Source organism: Acipenser ruthenus, chromosome 2 (assembly GCF_902713425.1).
Source record: "Acipenser ruthenus chromosome 2, fAciRut3.2 maternal haplotype, whole genome shotgun sequence".
Lineage (NCBI taxonomy): Eukaryota > Metazoa > Chordata > Actinopteri > Acipenseriformes > Acipenseridae > Acipenser > Acipenser ruthenus.
The window spans coordinates 29,136,020-29,162,960 of NC_081190.1; the positions used below are offsets into that span (position 1 = coordinate 29,136,020).

General features: G+C 37.3%; 1 protein-coding gene across 2 annotated transcripts in view; it reads left to right on the forward strand.

The window, feature by feature from the left end:
• Positions 1-1,881: 1,881 nt before the first annotated feature.
• Positions 1,882-26,941, forward strand: part of LOC131698861 (E3 ubiquitin-protein ligase UHRF2-like) — a 75,881-nt gene continuing 50,821 nt past the window's right edge. The window contains exons 1-2 of one of the 2 annotated variants that reach the window (XM_058993461.1): positions 1,882-2,233; positions 24,598-24,834. In XM_058993461.1, coding sequence (XP_058849444.1) covers positions 2,081-2,233; positions 24,598-24,834 — 390 coding nt within the window. In that variant the 5' untranslated portion in view covers positions 1,882-2,080. Of the gene's footprint in view, positions 2,234-2,395; positions 2,633-24,597; positions 24,835-26,941 lie in introns of those variants that run through there. The other variant, XM_058993466.1, reaches the window with a different exon arrangement.

Below are 26,941 nucleotides of genomic sequence, written 5' to 3' on the forward strand. Positions count from 1 at the left end.
TTTAATTGATAACACGATTCATTATCTAGAATTTCATATTCTGTAATAGTGTTTTTCATATGTTTAGTTTTGGTGGGAAAAAGAATAAAGTGCTCAGTTGTATAAATATGGGATAGCTATAAAAAAAAGGACCAAGCATTCTTGTTCACATTGGTAGTCATTGTAGTTACTCAGGCCAAGTCAGAACACAGGACAGAATCTAGGGTATTGCCACAGCTATCTCAGTTGTTTCAGCGCCATTCAAATAATTGTTCTAGATAGCTCTAAACACTCTTGACATTTTTAATAGAAAACCATTTTAATATCCATGGATATATTAAGAGAGATGGGCAGTCGAATGTGGAAAAATCTTGTTGTTCTTGTTCTTCCTCTTCCTGTTCTTCTTAAAGTTATATATATATATATATATATATATATATATATATATATATATATATATATATATATATAGTATTACTTTTCCATACTTTTTTAAACTTATCTACAAAATGGGCTACATTGTATACAGTATATACATATTTTTTAAATAACCCATGAGTTAAAGCATTTTGAATAGGTGCCAAAGTGTCACAAATAAGTTTTTTAAAAACTGGCGTCTTTTTGCTTACCCGGCATCACATTGCACTGACTTTAATTTGACTTTAATGATATCTTACGTTTGACTGTAATATACATTTATACCCCCATCTGTCTATTCTGGGCTGTATCATAGGAGTACAGCAGAGTTTTTCATGCTGATATTCTATTGGCAGTCATGGTTGTCTGAGTCAAGATGAGTTAGAATGGATGGAGACTACATTCTTTGGCTATATATGCACCAATTTTCAATCTTTTTGCCATAACGTAATGATGGCATGCCATTATGTTTTTGAACAGATCTAGACACTCTAACATTGCATTGCAAAACAATATTTTGGTATCTGAAATAAGCAGTCAGAAAGGTGGGAGATAATGTTGTTGTCAGAGGACAGTTTCCTTATGTTTTCTTAATGTTTAATTACCTCATGGCCACTTGGGGGCGCATGGAATGAACATGACCTAGTTAGTCTAACGCTAAGTCTACAGTTGAATACCTCCCCTGACAAGCTTTTTTTTACATTTGAAAACATTGTAAACAACAACAACAGCAAAGAAGTGATATCTGACCAAAACGTTTCTGGACAGCCTGTTTAGAAAAAGGTAAAAGGGTAGGGAGTCAAAGCATTTCACACTGTCACCTTTAAAGGTTTAGTTTATGGAAACTAAAAAAAAGAAAATGAAAAAAAAACGACATAAAAAAATAAGTAGTGCTAATTGTTTATTAGTGCTTTTTAAAAAAAAAATTTGATTGTACATTTTACCAAAGACAGGCCTTTAGTCTTGCAGTCTTTTTAAACCCCTGCAGGAACCTGGTATACCTCTTTACATCTAAATTAGAAGAGACATACTTTGGAGCTCAATAAATGATATGTATGGCTCAAACACTGCAGTTACAGATTAACTACAGCCCCACTAAAGTTAAAGATGGTGCAGTTACAATGTAATCATAATTAAGTTAAGCACAGTAAACAGTTAGTATGAATTGCAACTGAATAGGAATGTATTAAACTTTTACAATTAAATTGCAATTAGTTATAATACAGAGTCAGTTTAATTTTAATATGCAAGGGTGCAGTTGTTGTCACTTGAGGCATGGCTGAAAAGTGTAGCTATTTTATTTCAGGTTTACCCTACACTACTTTAATTATTAGCTAGAATCCAGAAGTCTCCGAGCAACTGAACGCGCTGCTTGCAATCTTTTTTCACATTTGGGCGCGTCTGTAATATTTCGTTGTGTTGGTCACATCAATTTAAACCCAAAATGTAAAAGCGAGGCTGTCTCTTTAAAAGTACATTTGTGCTGGCGTTTATTTCGCGAGATTTAGCTTGGCGCCGTGACCCCCTTGTGAGAGCAGTTCCTAGCAATAAACACACTCCCCTGCAGATCAGAACTGCCATGGAGCTGTAATCTTTTTCGTATTATTTCATTTTTTCACACCCTCTAATTTTTTTGCAAATTGGTTTCAGCGACATTGTTAGCAGTTGCATAGTAGTGGAAAACATGTGGATCCAGGTTCGGACCATAGACGGTAAAGAGACCCGAACCATAGACGATCTATCTAGATTAACGAAAATTGAATGTTTAAGATTGAAAATCCACGAGAGCTTCAACGTGAGCCCTGACCAACAGAGATTGTTTTACAGGGGGAAACAGGTAAGCGTCTATGTTTTGATTTGTATGTTGTTGTTGTTTTGTTTTTTTAAACACAATTATCCAGATGAAACGTGCCATGCAGCGACTTCGCTTCCTGTTTTGATACAGATGTGCTAAGCTTCTTGCACAAAAAAAAGAGGGAGATGCGGTATGTGCCAGCAGTTTGCCTGAGCATTCGCTTTAATCCACACATTCTGGCAATTGTGAACATTACATCTTTTGGTTTTATCGCAGGCCTACCTACAAATACGAATGACAAAAGACAGCATTGTTTTGTTGTAGGAAATATTAATTGGAAGAAAAAAAAAAAAGTTGGCTCCAGGATACATAAACAGTAATTTGCACGTTTTGGTAGGCAACATTAATAGCCGACGTGTTAATCAAGTTTTTGGGTGATACGTGAGTAACATTTTCTAACGGTGTGTTTGTTTTCAAATCTGTATATATATATATATATATATATATATATATATATATATATATATATATATATATATATATATATATATATAATATACACTTTTTGCATATTTGTTATTGCTACATTTTAAAATATTTGTAGAATTTTACATGCAGTTTATATTTTAGTAAGTACAAAGAAGGTGGAACAATTTTAAAGTTTTGCAGTACTTATGGGCATATATAAACAGACAAACTTTGGACACAAGCGGTGAGCTGCCAAACCATCAATCACACTGCAAAAAAAAAAAGTTAAACTGTATCCTATGTTTTCTTTAAAAAAAAAAAAACGTGGGGTGGGGCGAGGGTATACATTTAGACCATTTGACAATGCAAGTTGCACGTGTATCGGTTGTCAATCGATTACGTTGTGCAAAGTGTGTACAAAACAACATGATGATCGGTTTCCACTTGGACTGCCCCCGACCTGTGCATAGCACATTGCAAGGGTTTAACAGACACGGGTAAGGCCCTTTTTGAAAAGCTTGTTGTAAAATCAGACTAGAATGTACTTAAGCTAAGAAAGCATGCCAATTGGTGCAAAAGTGAAATGTGACAGTTTAGCCACTGAAATCGTATAAGTCACGTTCCAGTAACATTTAACTACAGTGTGTTATGACCAGACATGTTAATTACAGTATAGTGGGTGGGTGGTGGTCGGATTTTTTCTTTCAATAGGCCCGAATACCCGAATGTACCAAACGTGTATCAGTGAGTGCTAGTTCAAGTACTTTGTTTCCAAAGTAGTGCGTTAACCTCGGCATTATCTGGAAGTGATTTCAACATTTCGAAGGGGCAATAAGTTTTATTCTCATGCCATGTACTGGAGCAGATTACAGTAGACAGGTACACACTGCCCTAAGACGGTCAACACAAGAAATATTGTTTTTTGAGTGAAGAATTTTAGTTGGATTACTGTGTCAGTTGGTTACAGTCCCTAAATATTCTAACCTACAATTTTGAACACGGAGAGGGCTAATAAAAGGTGTTAAATAGAATAACATATTTGTGGAACATGTATTGAATCATTGGCAAATTGCATTAATAAATGAGTCATGTATTATAGTAACCATTTATATTGCAGAAAGTACTTTAGTAGACATGCCTTTTTTACTGTCAATTTTAGGTGATAAGATTCAGTAGAATGGGCAGTAGTAACAAAACAAACGGATAAAAGGAATTTCTTCAGTGTTTCATAGTTTTGTTGATAACAAAAATACCATATCCGGAGGAAAAGTTACCTTTTTTTGTTGTTTACTGTTTGTTCGTATTTTGCATCTTGAGCTACAACAGAGCATGTATATAATTACCTGTCGCTGCTGCAGGTAATTGCAAGAGCATGTCTAATTGCTAGGGCTGTGCTGATACTGCTGTTTACCGAGTAATTGCCCTGAAGTATTTGTAGGCAAGTATTAAATAAATCAAAACACCAACAAATATTTATTAATGTGCTGATTTCAAAAGAAGACGCGTCTGTAATATTTTACAATTTACAATTCAGTACCAATTATATTCTGCATTGAGTGTTTTAAAAGCTGATTGAGAGCGAATTTCTCTCTCAATGGGCAGCTGACATTTTTACTGCCATACCTAGGCCTTAAACTGACAATGAAACTGTGTTGCAAAACTAGCAAATGCAACTGATTTGTCATGTAAATGTGACCTTTCATTTCCTTGAACTTGAGCTACCTCTGCGGAAAACTGGGATATGGCGCATTTCTATGGAAACTAAAAAGTGAAAAAAAAGTTTCATATCGAAAGGATAAAAGAAAGGTCAGACAACAACTTTGGATTTCTTAAAGGCTCTCAGAAAATACCAGTATAGACACACCCCTACTGATTGGTTCACAGAGGGAGGCAAGAAAGAGGAAGGGAAATATCATTAATGAATGTAAACAAACTGGAATACCATCAAGGTCTGCTTTTGATGAAGTATAGTGGAGAGACCTGTAAATGGTTGAATAATTTAGTCACCCAGGAATTATTTTATTTTAAAATTGCAACACTTCAGCTTAAAAACAGAGGTAAGAGACAAAAGCATAAGACCCTTATTTATTTAATGTCTATTTAGGGTTTTTCATTTGCTGTGAACCACAACCTAGGTTTGTGTATGAAGACATTGTTTAATTGTTATTTTTAAACATATGTAGAATTAATTAATTAACTTTATGGATTTTAAACAAGGGGTGTTTGATATTGAACTGTTACTTTCCTTACAGTACGTCTGCTATTATGAAGTACAGTTGACATTTTTGAATGTGTAGGAGTTGTTATGGTCTATTTTGAACATGGTATTCCGAGAACATAAATAATGAAACACCGTAGTACATGGACGTTGAGTGAATCATTTATTCGTTTGAAGTCCGTTTAACACTTTTGTTATGGTTTTGTTTTTCCTCTAGTAAAATGTCTTTGTGATGGTCTTTGGCAAAAAGCAAGGCTTTGAGATGCTGGCTTTACACTTGGTGCACAGCAGATTCCCTCAGTCAGGTTTGATTATATAAGTCACTTTCTGTTAACATGATCTGAACCCCACTTTTGTTTTTCTGGTAATAGAGACTTAATGCTTTGGTGTTCTATCCAGGCACTTGCTGTACTAAATCCATGCCAGGACAATGTCAAGTTGTAAAAATGTAACCGGTTTGAAGAAAAATATTTTGTGCCTGGAAATGTAATTTGCTGTGTAGTAAAAAGATCAAACAAACTATAATGTCTCGTCACAAACAAGCACAGTAATTTTTTTTTTTCTAAACATATTTTTGGTGTATTTGTCATGGCTTTAACTGTACAGTAGTTTGGTGGCGGTGATGGAAATAAGTCTCCCATTGCATAGGGGAAGTGGAGCCATTCCGTGTTCAACAGAGAGCATAATGAGACTTAAATTTGAGCTTAATACCAATGTACGATATTATGGCTAATGGTGAAGTCAGGAATGGAAACGGCAAACCAATGAGTCTTTCCTAAAGAATGGGGTTTATGCAGCAGCAAAACCTATTTTAAAAAAAAACATTTACATTCGATCCAGTTTACACAATCAGTACTGCTAGCACAAAAACACAAATTGCAGGCCATCTTGCGATAGAGAGGGTCTGACTTGGGAGCAACAATGCTGTCAACTGCCTGCAATTTTTATCCTCGTTTCAGACTCGTTTGAAGATTAGCAACTGTTATTGTGACTGTGTGTGTGTAGCTATATATATATATATATATATAATTAATATTAAATCAAGAAGGTTATTTTATACAAATTGCAACAAATCAAACCTTTTTTTTTTAATTATAGATGTGGATCTTCAAATTCTCAGTACTGGTTTTCATTTCACGCCACTGAAACAATACAGTAGACCAGCAATGCTAGAGCAGCAGCACTTTGAATTTACATGACAATGCTGGTTATGTTTTGATGGAGTGCATTTTATCTCTTCCCCCTTTTGTGGTAAACAAGCTTATATTAACATATAAAACTATGACTTTAATGGCCATTTGTTTAAAAGTGTTGCTTTTCGGCCAATGGGAAAAAAAAAAAAATACGAGCAGGATTTTACTTAAGATTTGATCTTTAGCTATATGCAAATGAGCTGTGCCCTTATTTTTTGGCGTCTGTTTACATTGTGACGTTATGACTTCTGACAAAGTCTGTGAAAGCCTCTGTTTAGTCCCCAGGACCCAACCGTTTTAGAAGATGAAGTAATTGGCACTGCAGCTCAATTGTTTGGAACGAGAATGGTATCCGAGGCAATCCAGAAAACATGTGGCAGGATATTACCGACAAAGTCATTGCAGTTGCTTCTGTGAAAATGGAGCCCATCAACTGAGAGCTCAAGCTCTTGATAGAACCACATCTATAACTCCAGGGGTTCAAACTCCTGAGGAGGAGGCAGGGCTCGTGCCATTCCATCTCAATGTGACCCTGCATCTGTGCCACCTTCATTCTCCCATTCTGAAGACTCGCCCACATTTATTAGATAATGGGATGATCCACCAACAGGGTCTTGATCACTAAAATAATCTAAAAACAAGGGCTAAATAACGAGTCCGTTCACAACCAAAACAAAAATGGAGTAGTCGATGGGAGAAATTTGTAGAGGAAGAGCAGTGCTCAATATAGTGGCAAACGCTGCTGCTAATATTGCCACCTCTGCCAATCGCATAACTATAGCCTAACGACAGCATGGTTACAGTAATTAATAACTTGGATAATAGTTTCTGTACTGGTAACAGCAATCATGCAATAGCAACTAATAATTGCCCTAGTAGAGGAAATTAATAAATGTAGGAGAACATGTAGTTATGTTGTAGTTTGGTAGAGAAGTTAAATGAAGTGTAATCAATTCTAGTAATTATCAGTGTAATAACTGGGTTAAAAACATGAGTAAACTAGGAAGCTAGACTGAACAAGACACACATTATTCCCTGTGTGGTCAGAGGTACGTGGTAATTATGCTACTGATAAATGCTAAAATATGAGAAAATTGGTCTCCAATGGCTTGTTATTCTAACATCACGATCATATATGAATCGCTGGATAAAATATTGTCATGTGAACACAATTACTGCCACGATAAAGCAGATGGAAAGTTTTATAAATATGGCTCTGTCATCGAAGGAACAGTCTAGTGAAGCTGAAGCAGATTGTTTATGTTGATACATAAAGGAACATCTGAATAAGTCAATGATGGCGTATTGTACTGTACATGTGTATTTCATGTATTGAAATGGTTTTATGATATTCCCACTCAGAATATTCTTTCAGGTATTTTAATATTGTGCTGTATTTAATATTGCAGATAACTAATGGAAAATCCTGCTTAGCACAAGTTACTTTATGTAAAAGCTGAAACATTAAGGGAAAAACACAAGTTTGCTTTTATGAGGAAGACAATACTTTTGTGCACCACATACCTTCAAGCAAAAGGAAATATTTTTTTTTCTTAACATTTTTGGCATTGATTACTATAAAGCATAATATCTGCTTATTGTCTGTTTACCAATAGGTACTGCATACTTTAACCATGTTTTGGTTAGTTGTTATTGCTGTTGGATAAAAGAATGCCTCCATATAATCGTGATATCCAATGCTAACACCATGGCTGCACTGCTGCCCTCATGGGAACCCGATTAGAAGCAGCTGTTGCAAACATGGCGCAGCAATATGAACACTTAACTTCTGTAAAAAAAACAACAAACCTATACCCAGAGGCCCCCAGTGTTGTGAATGTCAAGGATATGGTCATATAGCTCATGAATGTCCAAATTGCCTTTGTCACTCTCTACACTGTGCTGAAATGTGGTATATAATTAGGGCTTCTATTTTTCGGTGTTTATTTTTAGCTATTTTCAAGTTTTATGTAAATTTAGTTTTTTTCCCGGGGCTTTTGCTTTTTATGTACTGTATGAAATTAGTGTGTTCGGTTACTTTCCAAAATGCTTGAGCGTTTGTTTTTTTTTTTTTACATTTTTGTAATGAGATGTTTAAGAGCTACTGTAGTCCTTAATTGTTTGTTTTTTCTTTATTCTTCCGTTATTTAATCCTTTAGTTTTTCACTCCTATGTTACATGCCACTCATTTTTAAAACTTCGTAAAATGCTCGGCCAGTGTTTTAGTCTGCTTACAGACCACCAGCTTCAACAATGGTTAAGTCACAGAAAATGGGAGGAATGTTACGACAATGGTCTGTGGCAGTTCAAGAGTTTCATTTTACCAACAAGTACAAGAAAGGGGTGTGAAAATATAAATGCAGACATGTCCAGGCAGCTACAAACCTGTGTGTAGGTAGACCGTATTGCAGCGACAATGATGGAATTGGAAATGACATTAGAGCCATTAAACACTCCAGAAGGATGACCCAGTTATCTGCAAGATCATTGAAGCTGTTGAAAGTGGAAAGAAACCTACTGATTGGAAGTATTTTCTCTTACGCTGATATGCCCAACTATGGCCTCGACTCAGGGTCATTGTTGGCAAGCAACACAGATGCTACTATCTGAACCCAGAGGGCCTAGTTGTTGCAACAATAGTGATACTGGAGCCACTCCAACACAACCTCTTATGTGGCTTCCATGATGCTGCCCCTGCAGGCCACCAAGCGGTCAAGAAATCATTGGAACCGTCTACTACACTTCCAGATGTGTGAAGCTTGTCAACGAGCTAAAGCCACAATGTCATCTACTGCTCCATTGGTCAGCCTGCCAGTTGTCAAGCCCTGGGAAATGATAGCAGTTACTATAGTAGAAGTTCCAATATCAGCCAGTGTAACAGGTATTTGTTAGTGTTGCAGGACTATTGCACTAAATGGCTGTAGAGGCAGTACCTATTCCAGACCAACACAACCTCTTATGCCCCCCCCCCCCCTTTATAACACCACCCTCGCATACCGCCAGCTATTCTCTCTGAACAAATGTCACAAATATAAAACAGTGCTATTTTTATCCATTATATCGCCACCCCCCAGTCTGCCACACACCAGTCTGCCACCCACCCAACTTCCCAAGCCAAGCAAACGTAAATATAAGCATTGTAGTTTCCCTCATTTTAGCACCAGCAAAATAATCATGGCCAATTTAAAACAACAAAGTTATGCAGTTAACCTTTCCTAATTCGTTGGTAGAACTAGTACTGTAGTTTAAAAAAAAAAATAATGTTTTATTAAAATGGCCTGGAGATACTGTAATTGTTTAACTAAAAAAAATAAAACGTTTGTATTTATTGCAAACATAGAAGGTTGTGTGTGTAGGTTGTTTTTTTTTGTTGACTCTCACTATAACGCCACCCTCGCTTATTGCCCGTTTTTGCCCATGGCCTTTAGCTGGCGGTATAAAGAGGGTTGACTGTACTTGGGTTAATAACTTTTAAGATTGTATCATTTTCAGTTAATGTGCTTCAGTTTTTTAAAACTGAAAATACTTATTTGTCCAGACGTCATAGTGTAAGTAATAGCTATACCCTTCGTCTGGTATGTGCTTTGAGGCTGTAGTGGTGAGCGTGTAATGCTGTACAGCTGGATGGGTGTTCAGTTCTGACTCGAGCCATCGAGCTCTCGCTGTCATAGTTGTTTTTGGACTGCTGGGGAAACTGAATGGATTCATTAACTGATCCACTGTTGCCCGAGTGTTGTAAACCTGATAGTCACGCTGTTGTCTGGTAGCGAGAAATTAGGTTATTCTGTTTCAGGGAGTTTTATTTTGTGTCTGTAACTGTGTGCCTGTGTTGCTTAGCAACTTGGTGAGCTTTAGAAAAAACTAAAACCAAAAAACTGCTGATTTTCACCAGAGAAAGGAGAATTTAGCTGAGATGAGGCTAGTTCTGCCAGAACAAGGATTCAGTCAGAGATTTGTGACCTTTATTTTACCTCGTCTTACAAAATGTGAATACTTGCAAAAGCAAGGCTTCAGTTGGCGCACTAGTGACATTTTGGAGAAGAGCCAGTACTGACGCAGTGTTTTGCTTTGCAGTGCGTTTTCTGAAGGCGCAGGCTTCTAAGTGCGTAAGCTGGCTGTTCCATTCTGCTCCCCTGCTCTCTTAGCTCCCTGAAAAAAAAGGTCTTCTGATGTAGGGAGATGAGTGACGGCACTTCCAGAAAGAAAGGTCTCATGACTCGGCCTGGTAATGCTCCTTGAGGAGATGTCACCCTCGGCTGGTCCTTCACGTTTTTTTAGCATATTTTGGTCTAAAATTGTGTTTACCTCTGTATCTGTTCACAATACTCCACTTCCTCTAAAACCACTGCAAATACAAACTGTCAGTAATTTGTAAACTTAATGCGGAATGCAGGAGGCTTTGCAGAATAAAAACAAAATCATGTATTCCACTAGTTAAAATGATAAGGTAAAGGAAGCTTGCAGTGGCAGGGATACAGGCACTAGAATAGTGACCTATTTTTGGATTCTGGTAGGGTGGCGCCGTTGGATACTTCCTACGATAGCATTTTGTTTCGTGTCTGTTTGTGTTAAAAGGGCACATACCAGGGCAGTAAAACCAATTACGTTTTTTCTTATCATTTTGAACAACCAATAACACTGCCAGGTGTAAAATATTTTGTCTCTTTGCTAGTTTTATTATATTTATTTTTTATTTATTTATTTATAATTTTTGGGGGGGATTTTTAATTTTTTTTTTTCTAAATTAAAAAAAACACAAAACTTCCTGTTCTGTTGGTCACATGGTCTGGTTAAAGCAAGACCATTGGAGTGAAACTAACCTACAGCACAGAAATGTATCAGTTTACATAGGTAGCATTTAATTTGAAACCTCATTTAAAAAAAAAAGGCAACATTCATAGAACTGGTATGTTTAAAACTGTACATACGTGCTAACCATTGCTTTAAAATCAATTTTCTGACCTCATTAGCTTAATACATTGTTACTAGTCACTCTCTTTTTTATTGTGGTAATAATCTTTTGGTTCTTGGTTAATTTATGCCTGCATTTAGCTTGTTGGAAACTGGCACATTAAAGGCGTTTGGAGGACACAGAGCTATTGGTTTACACACAGCAGCCAGCCGGTCAGTGAGAGCGAGTTACACTCCTGAAGCTTATTTACAAATGCTAGCGTGGTATTTCTTTTTGTGATGTTAATGAATTGGCAGAACTTTGGAACAGATACAGGTGTCCCATATTCAAAGAGACCTGATCCAGTTATTTTTCTCTCTCTAAAGCCCTGGACTTGTCCAATGTGATCAATAACGACATGATTTTTCAGTCGCATCGGGTTTGCGATGGGATTCCCTCGCATCGGTTAGTGCAGACTGCATCTACTATTTTGGAGGTTCTGCTACGTTGAAGGGGTATAATACTACACTTTTTATTACATAAATAAATGGTGGCTACTCCCTGAACATTTATGAAGTAGTATTTCAGTACCATGTGTGTTTTCCTGTTAATTTTTTTAATCAATTAATAGTTCTTAAATAATACTGTGTTTCACTCACAGTTTATTGTGGCATTTTAACTGAAATCATAAAAGCTCTGAGCCGGGTTGCTTAGTAACCAGTTTAAGGGTCCTTCAGAAACTGCTGCGCAAATGTCACATCGCACGTTTACTTGGTTGCTTATCAGTAAGGCTGGGATTAAGTTATGGTGGTCACGGATTCCGTGATTTTAATAGAGAACATTGAACTTTACCAACACAACCTGAAATTCCACCTTAACCAAAAAAACCCACCTTATTCACGGTTTAATTAGCTTGGTTGTCTTACTTTGCAATGTAGCCATTCACACTTTAAATCAATTGACAGCGCTGAAAAAATTGAAATGCAGTGCAACTCTACTGCCTGATTTTGTCAACCTGCATTTTTCAATGCCTGTCGGGTCTTTGACCCAAATCCAGCGAAGTATCTCGGCATAGCTAATAAGTGTTTGAGGCCATTCTACTGTTTGAAGACAACTGTGTAGCACAGAGTGAATACCGTGCTTACTACGAAATTGTCAGTGAAATGCAGGGCATGAAGTTAAGGTCATGAAGGGCAAGACAATGTTGCCTTCGTTGGGCATGAAGATTCACGGGCACCAAGACTATTTCATATTCATGAAACAAAAAAGAAACACAGAGAGCCTATTATGTTGATGAAATTAATTCAGACAAACTCACTGTTTAATTCAAACAAGTGGTATAAAAAATAAAATTTAAAAACAAGCTTTCATAAAGAAATACAAAGGGTAATTTTGGCAAAAACAAAAAAATATATATATTCAGGGTATTGTGATTAATACACACCACTGACTAATACATAGACTAGAGGCTTAGATACAGCCTTAGTGATACAACAGCACAAGTAAGCGATGTCAGTGAAGAGAAAGATTTTCAGGCAAACTGGCTGAAGATTTACCCATGGCTGGAGTTTAATAACGATAGTGGTCAATTTAATTGTTCAGTCTGCGTAACTGTAGTTTGCTAACCGCTGTTACAAAACCTGTACAAACAACGCGGCTTTGAAATAAAAAATCGAAATAGAAACTTTGTCAGGCAGTGGAGAGTGCTCTGCATCACAATGATGAACAGCTGCATGTACATAATGTTAGAGACAATATATAGTTTCACAGTTCTTGAAATTTACAGTTGCAAAGGATTTACAGTTTTATTATGGTGCATTGCTGGACACTCGATTCAGGAAACACATGGCATGCTGTTTTTAAGCATACACATTCTAACCCCCTTTTGTGAAAGCACACGTTTTACTAGTTAAAACTCAGAAGTACGTAAGGTAGTGAGAATGTATTACACAAAAATAAATGAAAACAGAAATTGATGCACTTCTCAAGATTGTGTTTTGTTCACTATCTCTGCTACTTGAACCATGTCATAGCTACTTGCACTTTTTTTTTTTTTTTTCAGCAAAACAATAATTATCCAATATATATAATTTCAATATACTTCGGTTTGTATATGGTGGTGGTGGTGTTGTTGTTTGTGTGGACAAATGCTGGTTCTCATGTTCAGATATCCGCTCATAATTTAAATATTCGTTAGGATATTTGTTTGTTTTCAAAAAGTAATAAGCCATTATATTGTTCAGAACGAAAGGCAGAGACAGCATAGCAGGGGGGCATGGCCTGTGTTTTACAGCAAGACGTTACAGTAACTTGTCAAAGTAGAGAAATATCCTAGGAGTAAAGAATACGTTGTGTAGGCCTTACTTTACCCCAGTGATTTAACTACAAAACAGCGGATGCCAAATAGCAGTTCAAGTTAAATGTTGTTTTGTTAATTCCAGAAATAAATAGTACATAAAGTTGACACAACATTTCACAGATCACGTTTATGCAGAATTCTCTGTTGTTATATACGCAGGACATTTTAATAAAATGCAAAAAAATAACAGCAGTGCGTTTCTAAAACACAGATGTAAAATGCAACAGATCCCCTTTTCATCCCTATCCAGTAATTTTGTTTATATTACGAAGTAGTTTTATGCAGTGCAACATGTAAAAATTGTTCCACTGCATCCTTTTTAAAAAAAAAAAAAAAAAAGCAGCAGAGGTCTCGGTATCCCATGTAGCACTGTGCACGTCCCTGGTATTAGAGCAAATCAGTAATCTGTATCAGACCATCTTACCTGTTGACACTCAGCCAAGAATTTGGACAAATAAAACGCATTCTCAAAAATCATGGTTTTAAGACCATGGGTGAGGCCTGCAGGGTTTTAATTGAGAACTATTCTGATATCTTTCCTGCTTTTGCAAAACTTGCAGCAATTGCAATTACGATACCTGTATCTTGTGTACCAGCAGAACTGGGTTTTAGCTGTCAGAACAGAGTGCAGACCAGCAAACGCTCTCGTTTACATGAGGATCATCTAAAACATGACAATTTCAGTGGAAGCTCCTGAGAATTAAGGATTTGGATTTGGAAAGAACACGAGTCATTTTTTGACTTGTGTGCTAAAAGGAAAATTTAAACTGCAAAACTGTAAATAGTTGTGATGTTGACAGCCACCCGCAGAGACACTGGTACATGTTCTACAACACTGATTTTTATGTCGTGAATGGGGGGGATTTTCAAAAGAAAACATTTCATGGTAAGCTTGTCTTTGTCTATTTCTACTACCATTATTTATACTGTGTACTGTTTTGCATGTTAACCTTTGTTAATCTGAAATACTTACATTAGAAAATAATATAACTATGTTGATGCAATATGCAGATGTTATGGTTGAAAACACAGATTTTGAGATGGTTTGCTTTTTACAAATGCACATTTTTAAAGGCTAGCGTGACCATTATTATTATTATTTTTTTTAATTTCTTGCCATTGCCGTTTCTTCACAGTAAACAGTGGCCATAGACCTGTTTTCATAAAGTAATAACATGAGGTTTACTTGTGCCTTATTGTAGCTGAACGAAACCAAACAAAAACTGAAATTTAACTTTAAACACTTCAAATAAAACAAATGTGGAAATGGTGTCGTAAAATGAAAGGGAAAAAGACTCGCCGTTTTTGGTTCTCTTATTACATTCCACACAGTCGCAACAAAAAATATATACTATATACAAACTATATAAAAATCACTACACAACATTTACAGCAAGTTGGGCACTGTTTAAGCGAGGCATTTCAGAATGATGTGCTTGCCTTTTTTTCTCTCATAAAAAGGGCTTAGGTCGGTCAGGGTGTCCTCGGTTCACCGCACACCAGCGACCCTTGTCTGGACGGGCACCTGAGGGCTTGCCTGTAAGCTGCCCAGTGCTGTGTTGTCCTGGCATCACACGCTTCGGAGGACAGCGTGTGTTCGTCTTCGCCGCTTCTGAGTCAGCACAGGGGTGGTAGCGGTGAGCTGAGCCTAAAAATAATTGGCTATTCCATATTGGGGAGAAAAATGATAAAAACAATTGGCGACTACTAAATTAAAAAAAAAAAAAAAACATTGTGCATCCCTTCCTGTGATTTCATTGGGCAGTGTGTGGAAAGATATATATATATTTTTTTTTTGTGACGCAACCTCTTCCATTGAGATGCGGGCAGTGTGTTCTGGGCTTTTATAAGCTAGCAGACTTTGGTTTAGTAAGAATTCAGGCTTTGCTTTTGTACTTCCTTTGTTTGCTTAAAGTTCGCATCCAAATGATGCCCACAGTGAATGTATAGCTTAATCCTTCTCATAAGCTGGCAAACTTCCATCATCTGAACAGTTTTGGCAAATTGACACAGCTACTGTATTGGCACATTTATCCTATGCTCAGGGTATTATAAAAATTACAATAATGTAAAATACTGCCTTCCATATATTCTATTAGGCATGATGCTAATTACAGAAAACGCTGCGAGTTTGATTCTAGCTGGCCTATCGTATGACAAGAGCGCACATTCTTTTTTTGTCATTATATTTTCAACAATAGTACGTAATACAATAAGTCAAGCAACAGAAAACAAAGCTGACATGAGACTGATGCGACTCAAAGCACGACTATACAAGTACATGTTTTTCACCAAGTGAGTTTCCCATGTGTTTGTATTTGTGATTTACAATTGGACAAAAATAACTAAATGACTTGCAAGGTTCTGTGGTAAAGTTACCAATGCTTCTATGAGAGTCTTAATATAAAGACATTGCTGGCTAAAAGTACTGTTTACAACTTGAAATGTCATTGCAGTCAGCTTGCATGATACTGAGACGGTTCCTTTGCTGCAGCTAATATCAGTTAAGGCTGTAAATGACAATATAACATTTTGCTCTCCGAGTAATAGCATAGATAACTGCCTGAGCGTAATTTGCCCAGAGTTGCGGCATCACTCGATTCTAAACCATAGACTTAATATTGCAGTTTTGAGTGCCTCGCTATTAGAATTGTAACACTGATGTGACAAAGGAAATACTGGACTAGGCTTATAAATTATATACAGGGCATGGAACATAGACAATACTGGATACTTGGCGTCACAAACAACAGATCTGAAGGTGATATTTTACTGTATGCAAGCATTAACAGCTGGTTTCACAGACCCCGACGAACACAAATAAGTACTATAGGTAACATTCCTGTCTAAGATTATGGAAAATCAGGGTATGTGAAACCAATCTATTTATTTAATTATTATTATTATTTTATTTTTTTAAGTGTTTTTAATACTGGAAAGTGAATATGTGTTTTTACATATAGGCTGTATATATTTTTCTCTGAATTGCAGAAACGAAAGCACTTGCATAAATCGTGTTTTTTTGAAGGTCTTCGAAAAACGGCCACTGTGAGAGAATTATACTGTACTCGTCTCCATAGCAACCCCTTTTCAAGAATGTTTTTTGAGGACACTGCAGTATTTTTTGTTTCTGGGTAAAGGGTGGATCGTCAAAGAAGAGAAATAACCACTAAGATTTGCTTTAAAAATTTTGGAATAAATGGATTCAGTTTTAACATTAGTAGGCATGGTCCATTTTAATCGGTTATGCCTTCATGCTTAAAAACTGCCAGGGATTATAAGAAAGTGGGGGAGCACTTCACTAATTAATTAATATGTTTATTGAATGCCTACAGTAGGAGAATAATGCAGTTTACGCAATTACTCTATTAACTTGCTGAGCACATTGATACAGTTTCTGTTCAGGTGGACTCGGTACGGTTTGTTTCCCAAGCAGACTTTGTTGTTCACACTTCACACCAAATGTACCGTGTGTGAACCAAATCCCCTAAGCGGACCCAGTGTGAACACACCCTTGGGTACATTTGGAAGAAAACAAAAGGAAGTCACACCTTGCACAGTTTTTGACCTTTGACCACGGGGTGAAGCCACAAAAATAAAAATCTCAAATTATCAAGAAAAGGTCAAGGTCTCGGGTTTGTCTGTGCAAAATTTCAGGAAGGTCATATTTTTTGTTTGCTTTGAAACAAAATGAAACCTTAACCTAACCTAACCTCCTCTCCCCCCAACTCACATTTCTAAGAAACCTGAATAATCTTCAGGTAACACACATTTAATTTTAAATCAGATGACATGAGTAAATTAATAACACATCATCAGTTAGAAAATAAGTCACCACCCTTTCTCCCCACACCAAGGTCACACCAGTCTGACCTCTCTCTTTTTATATATTGTATTCTTCCACCAGTGCAAAATTAGTTAATATACTTTGTCTTTTAGAAGCTGTATATTTGCTGGAAAAAACATATTGTTGAGTAAATGCATTTATTTTTTTGATATACAGGTTTTTTTTGTTTTGTTTTTTTAAAAAGTGCAGTTTGTAAAACTAAAAATATAACTGCTTATTTACACGTTTTGATACACTTTGATAAGTAGTTTCTTTAGTACAATAATCAGCTCTGCACCTTTTATTTTGTATTCCGCCAAACGTGCTGCTTACATCTCTTCTCAACACTAGTTTAACTCCCCTGGTTTCCCAGTCAGTCAGTGAGGCAGGCATGCAGAATGTCACATCAGTCAACCTGAATAAAACTACGCACTGCATTACAATATACACTGATCTCTGCAATTACTGTAATGTGTTTAACTTTGTGTACCATATTCTTCCAAATATGAACCCACAGAAGTTGTTGTTGTGGTGGTGTGTGTGTGTGTGTGTGTGTGTGTGTGTGTGTGTGTGTGTTTTTTGTTTTTTTATAAATATACTCATTCCCTTTTGTTAATAAGATCCAACTCAACCGATCTCCACCCTTTTGAGATCCTGCAGTCCGGTTAAATTTGGTACTTGAGCCCGGGGCTTTACAGGATCTATTGCCGTGGCCGAGGAGATGAAGATACTGAGATTGTAAAAAAAAAATATATATATATATAAATTCACTGCAAATGATTTATTTTTGTTAACAATTATATTTAATTTCTGATAGTGTTTGACTATAAAATTTTGATTATCTATTTGGCCTCAAGTCAGTCAGTATGGCTGCAAAGTGTTTTTTGTTTTGTTTTTCAAAGCTGTTGACCCTGCACAGTCATGTGAACTTGTTTAGTCAGTCACAGCATTTAATTTATCCAAGCCATTTTCCAAAATAACATACCTGAAACCTTCACAGGCTTAACTAAAACTTTGTGAAAATATCTAGAATCTAGAAAGTAAAAATATCAGACACAATGACTAATTTCTTCATTGTATCCTACCCTGTATCAATGTTTTGCAACCGAGGGGCTAAAAAGCAAGCATTTTAGAATGGCCCTGTACTGACTTAAATGTTGGAATGTTGATACATTTAACCGTTTCATGATAGTCCGGTGTATGCTTACCATGCACTGAATCAAGAGAAGAAAGGAAACATCATCAATGGTCAATACAATGGCACAATTTAAACTGGTTCAGGTAACAGAAACATGTTTGTAGCCTTTCTGTTCCAAAACCTCAACAGGAAGCAAGTGGTAGCGTTTAATTATTTGTAGTTCATTGCTCTCAGCGTCCAAGCCTGAAGGTTACTATCGTTGTATTATGGTGTGTTTTTTTTTTTTTTTTTTTAATCTGCCTGGGAGATTCCTGGCAACGGTGCTCTAGCAGTAGTGCCAAGCAACTACTGCTTGTTTGGTATCGCATGCAAGTGTGCTATTTTGTTATTTAATGGAAAGTTATCAGATTTAGTAAAACAGTACAGTGTTGGCCAAATACCTTTAGTTTTCTCCAGCAGTTCTCATTCTGCGCAGCATGATGCATAATGTAAGTAGTGCCACGCCCCCCCCCCCCTTTCAATCTTGATTTCCACTACGTCATTGTGTGAGCCAAACAGGAATGCTTCTGCTAGGATGTGACCTCTTTAAACACTGTTATATCTCTCAGGAAGCAATTAGGAGCATTGTCATATTTTCCAGATTGCGTTTTGTCATAAACTAATAAAGAGCTGATATTTTCAATATCAGCTATGGAGCACTGCATTCACGGACAAATGTGATTTTGAATATTTATCTCGGTATTTATGGTTGTGTGATTTTGAAGTTACAGATATACCACACTCGGACCACTTGTTTGTGACATGAAGTGTTTTAAAGAACCAGTATTGGCTGTCGCCTTCACTGCAGAAAAGCATTTTCTTTCCTGTGGAAGAATTAACCCAGTTTGTTGTCCGACCCAGTTTGTTCTGCATCCGTCCCAGTTGGAGGGTAGTGTGTGTATGTATGTGGAATAATCAAGTAGCAGCACCTAGCTACTAACAATATTTACATCTGTCCAGCATTGATTCAGAAAGTGTGTAATCATTCTTGAAGTTATCCGGTAATGCTGCTCAATTATTTCATTTATGCAGTGATTTGGATATTCAAGTTTATGGTTCTTTGTCACAGATGTGCTGTGTGTAACACAAGTTCTGTGTAATTCAGTTGCGATGCAAGATTCATCTGGGGTAGTATGACTTCATGGCTGTAATTACACGTTTAACAGTATATCTGCATGGTCAAGGCTACATTTACCATGTTTGGGTAGGATTTGTGCTGTTTCTACATAACACATTAATGGATATCTCTGCTCCAATTGGCTGAAACACCCTTGAGCATTGTAATAATTTTAAACTATGCCACATACCTGTACTTAATAATGTACAGCCTAATTTCAGAGTAACCTGTTTATATTATTTTGCCTCCACTTCAATATGGATTTATTGTGTTGTCGCAATTTACTAGCATTTGTAAATGTGTCTATTAAAGGTTGTATAATTTCAAGCAAGAATAGTTTGCCTCCATTTCTCCTGTCTATATGTTAGCATTTCTAGGAGACCACACATGAGAGGCAGTTGTTACAGTTGTTTTAGAAATACAAACACCTGTTTACAAGGAAGTGGGTTGAGACCACAAAATCTCATTGTACTGTATGTTTCCACATAGCGTGTGGTTGAGAATTGCTTTTGGTCACAGTTGAAGGTGAACTTGTGACTCGGAGTTGATGCTGTTGACGACTAGTGAATAGAAGCGACTGAGTCTGGACCACACTGAAAATGAGGCACCAGTGTATTCTCTCAGTCGCTAGAGCAGGGACACCACGTGCAGAGGCAACGTGATGCTTCTCGCATTGCCCTATGAATAATCCCCAGCAAAGCTGCAGTGTTGCACAATCCTGTTCAGTTTTAAACTACAAGGTGTCCCATAAGTCAGGCATCATGGGAAATATATCCTATATTATTCTACATGTTAATACAATGAGTACAATATGATGGCTCTCACATGCATACGTTCACATCAAAATGATCTGAATTTGTTCCTCTTTGCTTAGACATGCTTTTGATACCTACTATGAAAATCGGATGCTAAAAACCTCAACATTTTTAAATATGTAGCACATGTGGTTATGCTTTTGAAACATTGCTAACTCATTATTGCAAATATAAGCTCATGAGGAACAATACGTGCCTGCATGTATGTATGTATGTGTGGGAGAATTGTTACACAGCAGAGTATGAAGCCAATATCTGAAAGCTTTCCTGATCTGAACCCAGACACTCGACTGTGCTGCATCACAAATGTCAGTGCTTTCATTGAGCGCAGTGCTAAAGGCAGTAGAACTGGGCAGACAAAGTTTAAGCAAACCCAGCACATTTGACCCTGCACGTGGCTGTGTTACAGTTGAGCTATAAATTGCTTCGGCTTATCAGCTGTAAGAATCTTCGTGGATTGGAGAATGCAATCTCTCACTAATTCAACATCAGAAAATTGTAGTTTTTTCTTTGCAAATGGCCAAGCGACCTAAAAGCTAGCCAATGTAATCATTTCGGTTTCAATCATGGATGTCTCTAGGGTTGCTTGCCGAGTGATCAGCTGTTTCAAGCTGGCAATTATAACATCCTGTTCAGGAGACTGCAGTGGAAATGTATCTGCAAAACCAGTATGATTTGTGGAGATAAGGTGCTTCCGTTTACCAGTACGAGGAATACTCAAACTTGTGTTTGCACAGTAAACAGAAAGGTTTGTCTTTCAGTTCCATAACCGTGTATTTTTGCTCCTATCTTTTGCTTATGATTCTGTTTGGTGCCAGCTTTCCCTTCAATGAAACTGTCTGGATATTTTCATCTGATTTTTGGTACTACTGGAAGGCACAGAAAGCTCTCCTCCATCTTTGGAAACTCTCGCCACAAAGCGATATATTGAAACCTCACAACTGTACACTACAAACAAGGAAACGCTGGTAGAGCCTGTGCTTCTGTTACTAAGATTGTAAGCCAAAGTACAGTATACATAAAGAATTGGTGCCATTTACTGTTTGGAGTTAATGTAACTGTAGGGGTTGGTATACTGTTTGAGCTTTCCCACGGTTTAAGTACATTACGGTATTGGCACCGTTCCTGTTCCGCTGTACTACCGCAAACATCGTAATGAAGCTATGTAATGGTTAATGCTATGTTTGTGTTCTTATGAACAACAATGAAAGTCATGGCCATTTTCATTTGAACTTCTTTTTATTCAACATCCTGTACAAAATAGGTCTCGAGTACTACGCTCTTTTCTCACCTAACTTCACCAGTAAAGACAAAAATAGCTTTGGATGCAGGTGGTTTATTGCAGTTAAAACATAAACATCATACACCTCATCAGACACATCAGGAACAAATAGGAAAAGCACTGCAAAGAGCTCAAGAAAAGTTAGTAAAGATATAACTTGTATTAAGGCTATCTTCACTGCCTAATCATGGATCTTAGTTTTCTGCAATAAAAATAAAAACAATTCTCAGACAAAAAAATTAAAATTAAAATCTGTGTTCCGCAAAGAGGCTAAAATTGAGTTTCCCCTGCCACATTCTACAAGATACCCAAACAGTACTGTTGAATAACGGTTATTACAGGAATTATTTATTGGTACACTTTCAAATTCTAAGGAAGTTACAAGCTCACCAGAGTGCCATCAATAAATGAAAATAAACACAACTTGTCATTTTACTTCAATTATATAGTTTAGTTTTCCTCTCAAGAAGTCGCATACAGTGCAACAATGATAATTATAAAAAGGATGATGTTGCAGCCAGTAGGGTTTTATTTTTTATAACTACCCTTTTCTCTTTCTCTAAACCTTAAGGCCAATAAACTATAAATATTTGATGTTAAATACTGCAGCCGTCTTTTGGATTTTTTACTGGCAGTAGATTTTTTTTTTTTTTTTTTTTACTAGTAATAAGAAACCCCAGCAAGCCTGCCAGTAACCCCCACCCAATCACACACACAATGGTGATGGTAATTGTAACCGCAATGCAACTGTCGTTCTTCCCAAGAAATGTAGCAAGATGTCAACTGTGCTTCAGTGTTGAGGTTCAGTCTATTATCGTTTCTATTACCTATTTTGTGTTCTGGAGAGAGGCCATTTTGTGTCGGTTTTAAAATGACTGCAAAGCGGTTGGCTTAACAGTGACTTGGGGGGGCTGGGGAAAGGTCTCTTAAGTTAATAAATACATGCCTGTAAGCAATAACAATCAAATCTGATTTAGACGTCGCCTGAACAAAGCTATAACATGTTTGTACCAGCAGCCCTGATTCTTTTTGTTTTTTTCAATTCAAGGTACAGCCTGCCACCAATTTACAGTCTCTTAGATAACCAGTTAAATTAAGTTTAATGCTACAGAATGATTTCATGTCAGTAAAATGCTGTTTTCATGTTTTGTTGGTTCCATGTGAGAAAAGGTTGCTTCTTACTTCAAACCGTTTTGTGAGAATACATATTTTAGTGTGTGCTGGAAATGCTGCATTCTCCATCCTCTAAATGATATAGTACAATGGGAAATCTCCAGGGGTTGACGGGGAGCATTGTCGCTCCAGAGCACTGAGAATTATACTTGGAAATATGCAGTTTCCTGAGGTTTAAGAACATTCTTTAGCCTCTCGCAGGTAGGAAATCTGTCTCGGAAACCAGGAATACATTTCCATTACATTTTGTATTTGAGCAAACCAATATGCATTTGGCAGTGCTGCTCAGTTACACAAATATTCCTCCAAGATGGCCGACATCCTGTTTCCGCTCACCGTCGAGTCAACCCATCTATGGGGAAGTGTACTACCAACCTTACACTGTGGCCTTTCTGGTCGGGAGGGACATTTTACAGCTTTGATTTCTTTCTCTCCATCACAAACACACATTGAAGTTTTTTTTTTTAAATGCTGTTGGGGATGTTCAATAGAAATGCATTGTTTGACTCCTGCTTATAACACACGGCCACACTGTTGGTGGAATGTATCATAACGAGATAATGCATGTTGCCTTAAACAGTGGTGCATGCTTCTGTTTTACAGTTGAGGAATAAAATTAATGATTTTGATAATTCTCATATTTTGTCACACTTAGGAAAAGTGTATAGTAACTTGTACATGTAGTACAATACTGTGCAAGTGTCTTACACAAATTCATTACCTTCAGTATTTCAGGTGGCAAAATAAGTAGGGACCACTATATTTTTATAACCCCTCCTTTTGTATTGTATGCTCATGGCCTGTTGTTGTTCATTAAGATGGGGTTTGTGTCCAGACCATGATTCATTGGATAGGATATCTGATTTTAATAAAGCAGAGTGTTCATTTGCAAGGTCAGAAGCGAGTGGCGTTTGCGTCTTTATTTCTGTACGAGAGAAGGGGTAGAATTCACTGGCCAGGATTAGTAGTCTTGTAGGAGCTGTTCCTAAATTAAACTAAGAATAATAGAGTATTGGTTTGTCAAGACCGCCAAACATGTACAGTAGTATTTAGTGAGTAGTATTGGTGTCTGCTGGACTTCTCGTTTTAGGGGGATAGCGCTGCTTTTATTTTTTGTGGAAAAGGCAACGTTCTATTTTGAGAGGTCTTTTCAAAGTGTTTCATTTTGTTTTGAAAGTCTGTGTAACCTGTTTGAAGCACCAGCATGCTGTGGTATCGTGTTGTCCTCTTTTGAAGCAATGATTTTCTCTTTTGGTTTATTTTAATGAGTGTGTAATAAACCCGTTGCCTGATCCTTATTGCACAGAAAAACCTCCATGTGATTCAACGTGGATGCTAACCCCCTTTTACAAACACCCTATGCACCACAAAGACTGTGTGGGACGTTGCTATTACTAGAAGGATCTTAAAAGGACAAATGTAATACATTTAGTCAATGCATTGCTATTTGCCATTCTTGTTAACATCCTTGATTTTCTAACAGCCTTTGAAACTGTCTTCTACAAGTCCTTCTGTTGTGTTATTCCATTAATCCTACAACCAGATAATCTGTCCCTCTTATAGGTCATGTAACGAGGACGTTGGAGGAAAGACCAGGGCAGTCTGGAAAATAATCCTTGCATGAAAAAAATATATACATTTTTGTAACATAATAAATAAGCCACCCCCGCCCCCTATTGAAGTATAGTTATTTAATAACCAATAAATTGAAACAACCATTGCAGTTATGACTGCATTCTAGATGATATTTATTATAGTTCATTTACTGGCATTTTTAAACCGGTTGTTGTATTTCTTTTAACTGCAACAAAATTGGGAAAGGGTTGAGACACTTCAGTTTGGATTTCCTTCATACTGAGTAAGTGGTGTTGTTTTCTTGTTTTTAAGATGGAAGATGGGCAGACTCTGTTTGACTACAATGTGGGACTCAACGACATTGTGCAGCTTCTGATCCGCTCGCAGGCAGACGCTCCCGACTCTAAAGGCAAGAAGAAAGACGAAGACAGCGTCGGCGGCTCCAGCTCCGGCAACAATGGCAAGAAATCCTTGAATCCGCTCTCAGACAATCAGCCCTCCACGTCCACTCGCACGTTCCTCATCGACCCCGGCATCGGCATGTACAAGGCAAGTGTCTGCTGTCACTGTCGCCTCAATGCTCTGCTTCACATTTCAGCATAGGGCAACTTAACAATGGGGGGGGGGGGGGGGGGCTATTGCTGAAAACCACTGACTGCAAGGCTTCCAGACGGGACAATGTGTGCAACACTACATAAACCTGAGAGCACTGCAGCACACAGTGCACACAGTTCATTAGCAAATGGTTGAGCTCCTTCAGTCTGAAAAAATAACCATAGATGATGTTTGGTTGTTTTTTTTTATAGCAGCCCAAAAAACAAAACAAGCAAACTGTGATGAGAAATATTGATTTTTGAGGGAAATGCCTTCAAACCTAAATGAGGGTTGGGGTACCCTGAATAAATGAACCCCGCTCTATGCATTTTAGAGAGACACATCAAACAGGTCACTGTTATACAGTACCAATCACTGCACTCGTTCAACTATATATTGCTGTTTCCAGAGATGATTTTTTATTTATTTTTAATTTTTTTTTGTAAGCAGTGCCCCTAGTATTTTGCAGATACGGCAGTAATTGACAGATTGTTTTTGGAGTAATTTTACATTTTTGCATACAGTGGATGCAGGTCTTGGTGATCTACTTTTTCATAATATTGAAGAAACAAATTTTGTACTGCCGTGGTGGGGGATGCATGTTATTTGTTAATGACAAGTTTACTGTGTCTGAATTATTAGTTACTGCAGTAAATAATAATAATTATTATTATTATTATTATTATTATTATTATTATTATTATTATTATTATTATTATTTATTTCTCAGCAGACGCCCTTATCCAGGGCAACTTAGAATTGTTACAATATATCACATTATTTTTACATACAATTACACATTATTTTTACATACAATTACCCATTATACAGTTGGGTTTTTACTGGAGCAATCTAGGTAAAGTACCTTGCTCAAGGGTACAGCAGCAGTGTCCCCCACCTGGGATTGAACCCACGACCCTCCGGTCGAGAGTCCAGAGCCCTAACCACTACTCCACACTGCTGCCCGAAATGGCTTCTTCAACTAATACAGGGGTGGCCACACCGTGGCTGGTGAGCCGCATGTGGCTCTTTTGCAGTTCAAGTGCGGCTCCCGGTGAAACGCTGGGTGACGCACGCTTTGCGGCTCGAATGAACTGAAGAAAAAATAAAACGAGATCCCTAAGATAGGCAGGGCCTTGAGAATGTTAGGATTTATAAGTTAGTAATAAAACCTTAAAATCAATCCTGTATTTGACTGGCAGCCAGTGGAGAGAAGCAAGGACAGGAGATACATGCTCATGTTTCTTGGTCTTAGTGAGAATACAGGCAGCACTATTTTGAACATATTGTAACCTGTTGATAACCTTAGAGGAGATACCTGCAAAAAGAGCATTACAGTAATGTTCACTCAAGGATATTTCGTCACTTGTTGACTTTCGACACCACTTGCTGGCGCATGCGTATTTCGAAGCCGGATGTGCAGTTGAAAGCTAATTTCATAATTTTGAATTAAATGCTTGTTCGTTTCATGGAGACAATGGCATTGAGTAAACCCTCCATGACTAAAACGAAAGTATGAGGCTTTAAACCAGACTGGGGGAAAAAGAGTTTGCTTTCACTGAAAACCTTGGTAAACCTGTGTCTCATCTGCAACAAATCGTACACTGTAGCCTGTACAACTCAAGGCAAGCAACACATTTTCATCTGAATATCCTCCTGGATCCGGCTTAAGGCAGATGCTGCTTTCGGCGTTCAGTAAAGAAGCAGTTTTAACGACTCAAGCGAGTTTTGCACGGCAAGCGTGGAATGTCGCTCGTGGCAAACCTCCTTATTCAGATGAATGAATCTTTTATGAAATTGGAGTGTTGGCACTAGACTAGAGAATGCATGTTTTAAATGTTATATTGCAGGTCTAAAGTTAATATTATATTTACATATCTTACGTCTCGTCATGAGCAGGTACTGTAATACCTTTCAAATTAAATGCATCTGTCATCCACAAAGCTCAACAGTATTTAATACATGCAGCAGACTAACCAAAAAAAAACAAAACTGTTTTTATGGGGTTGTTTTTTCTGTGAAATCAGGTCAGTTATTGTATTTTGCTTCATAACAATATATT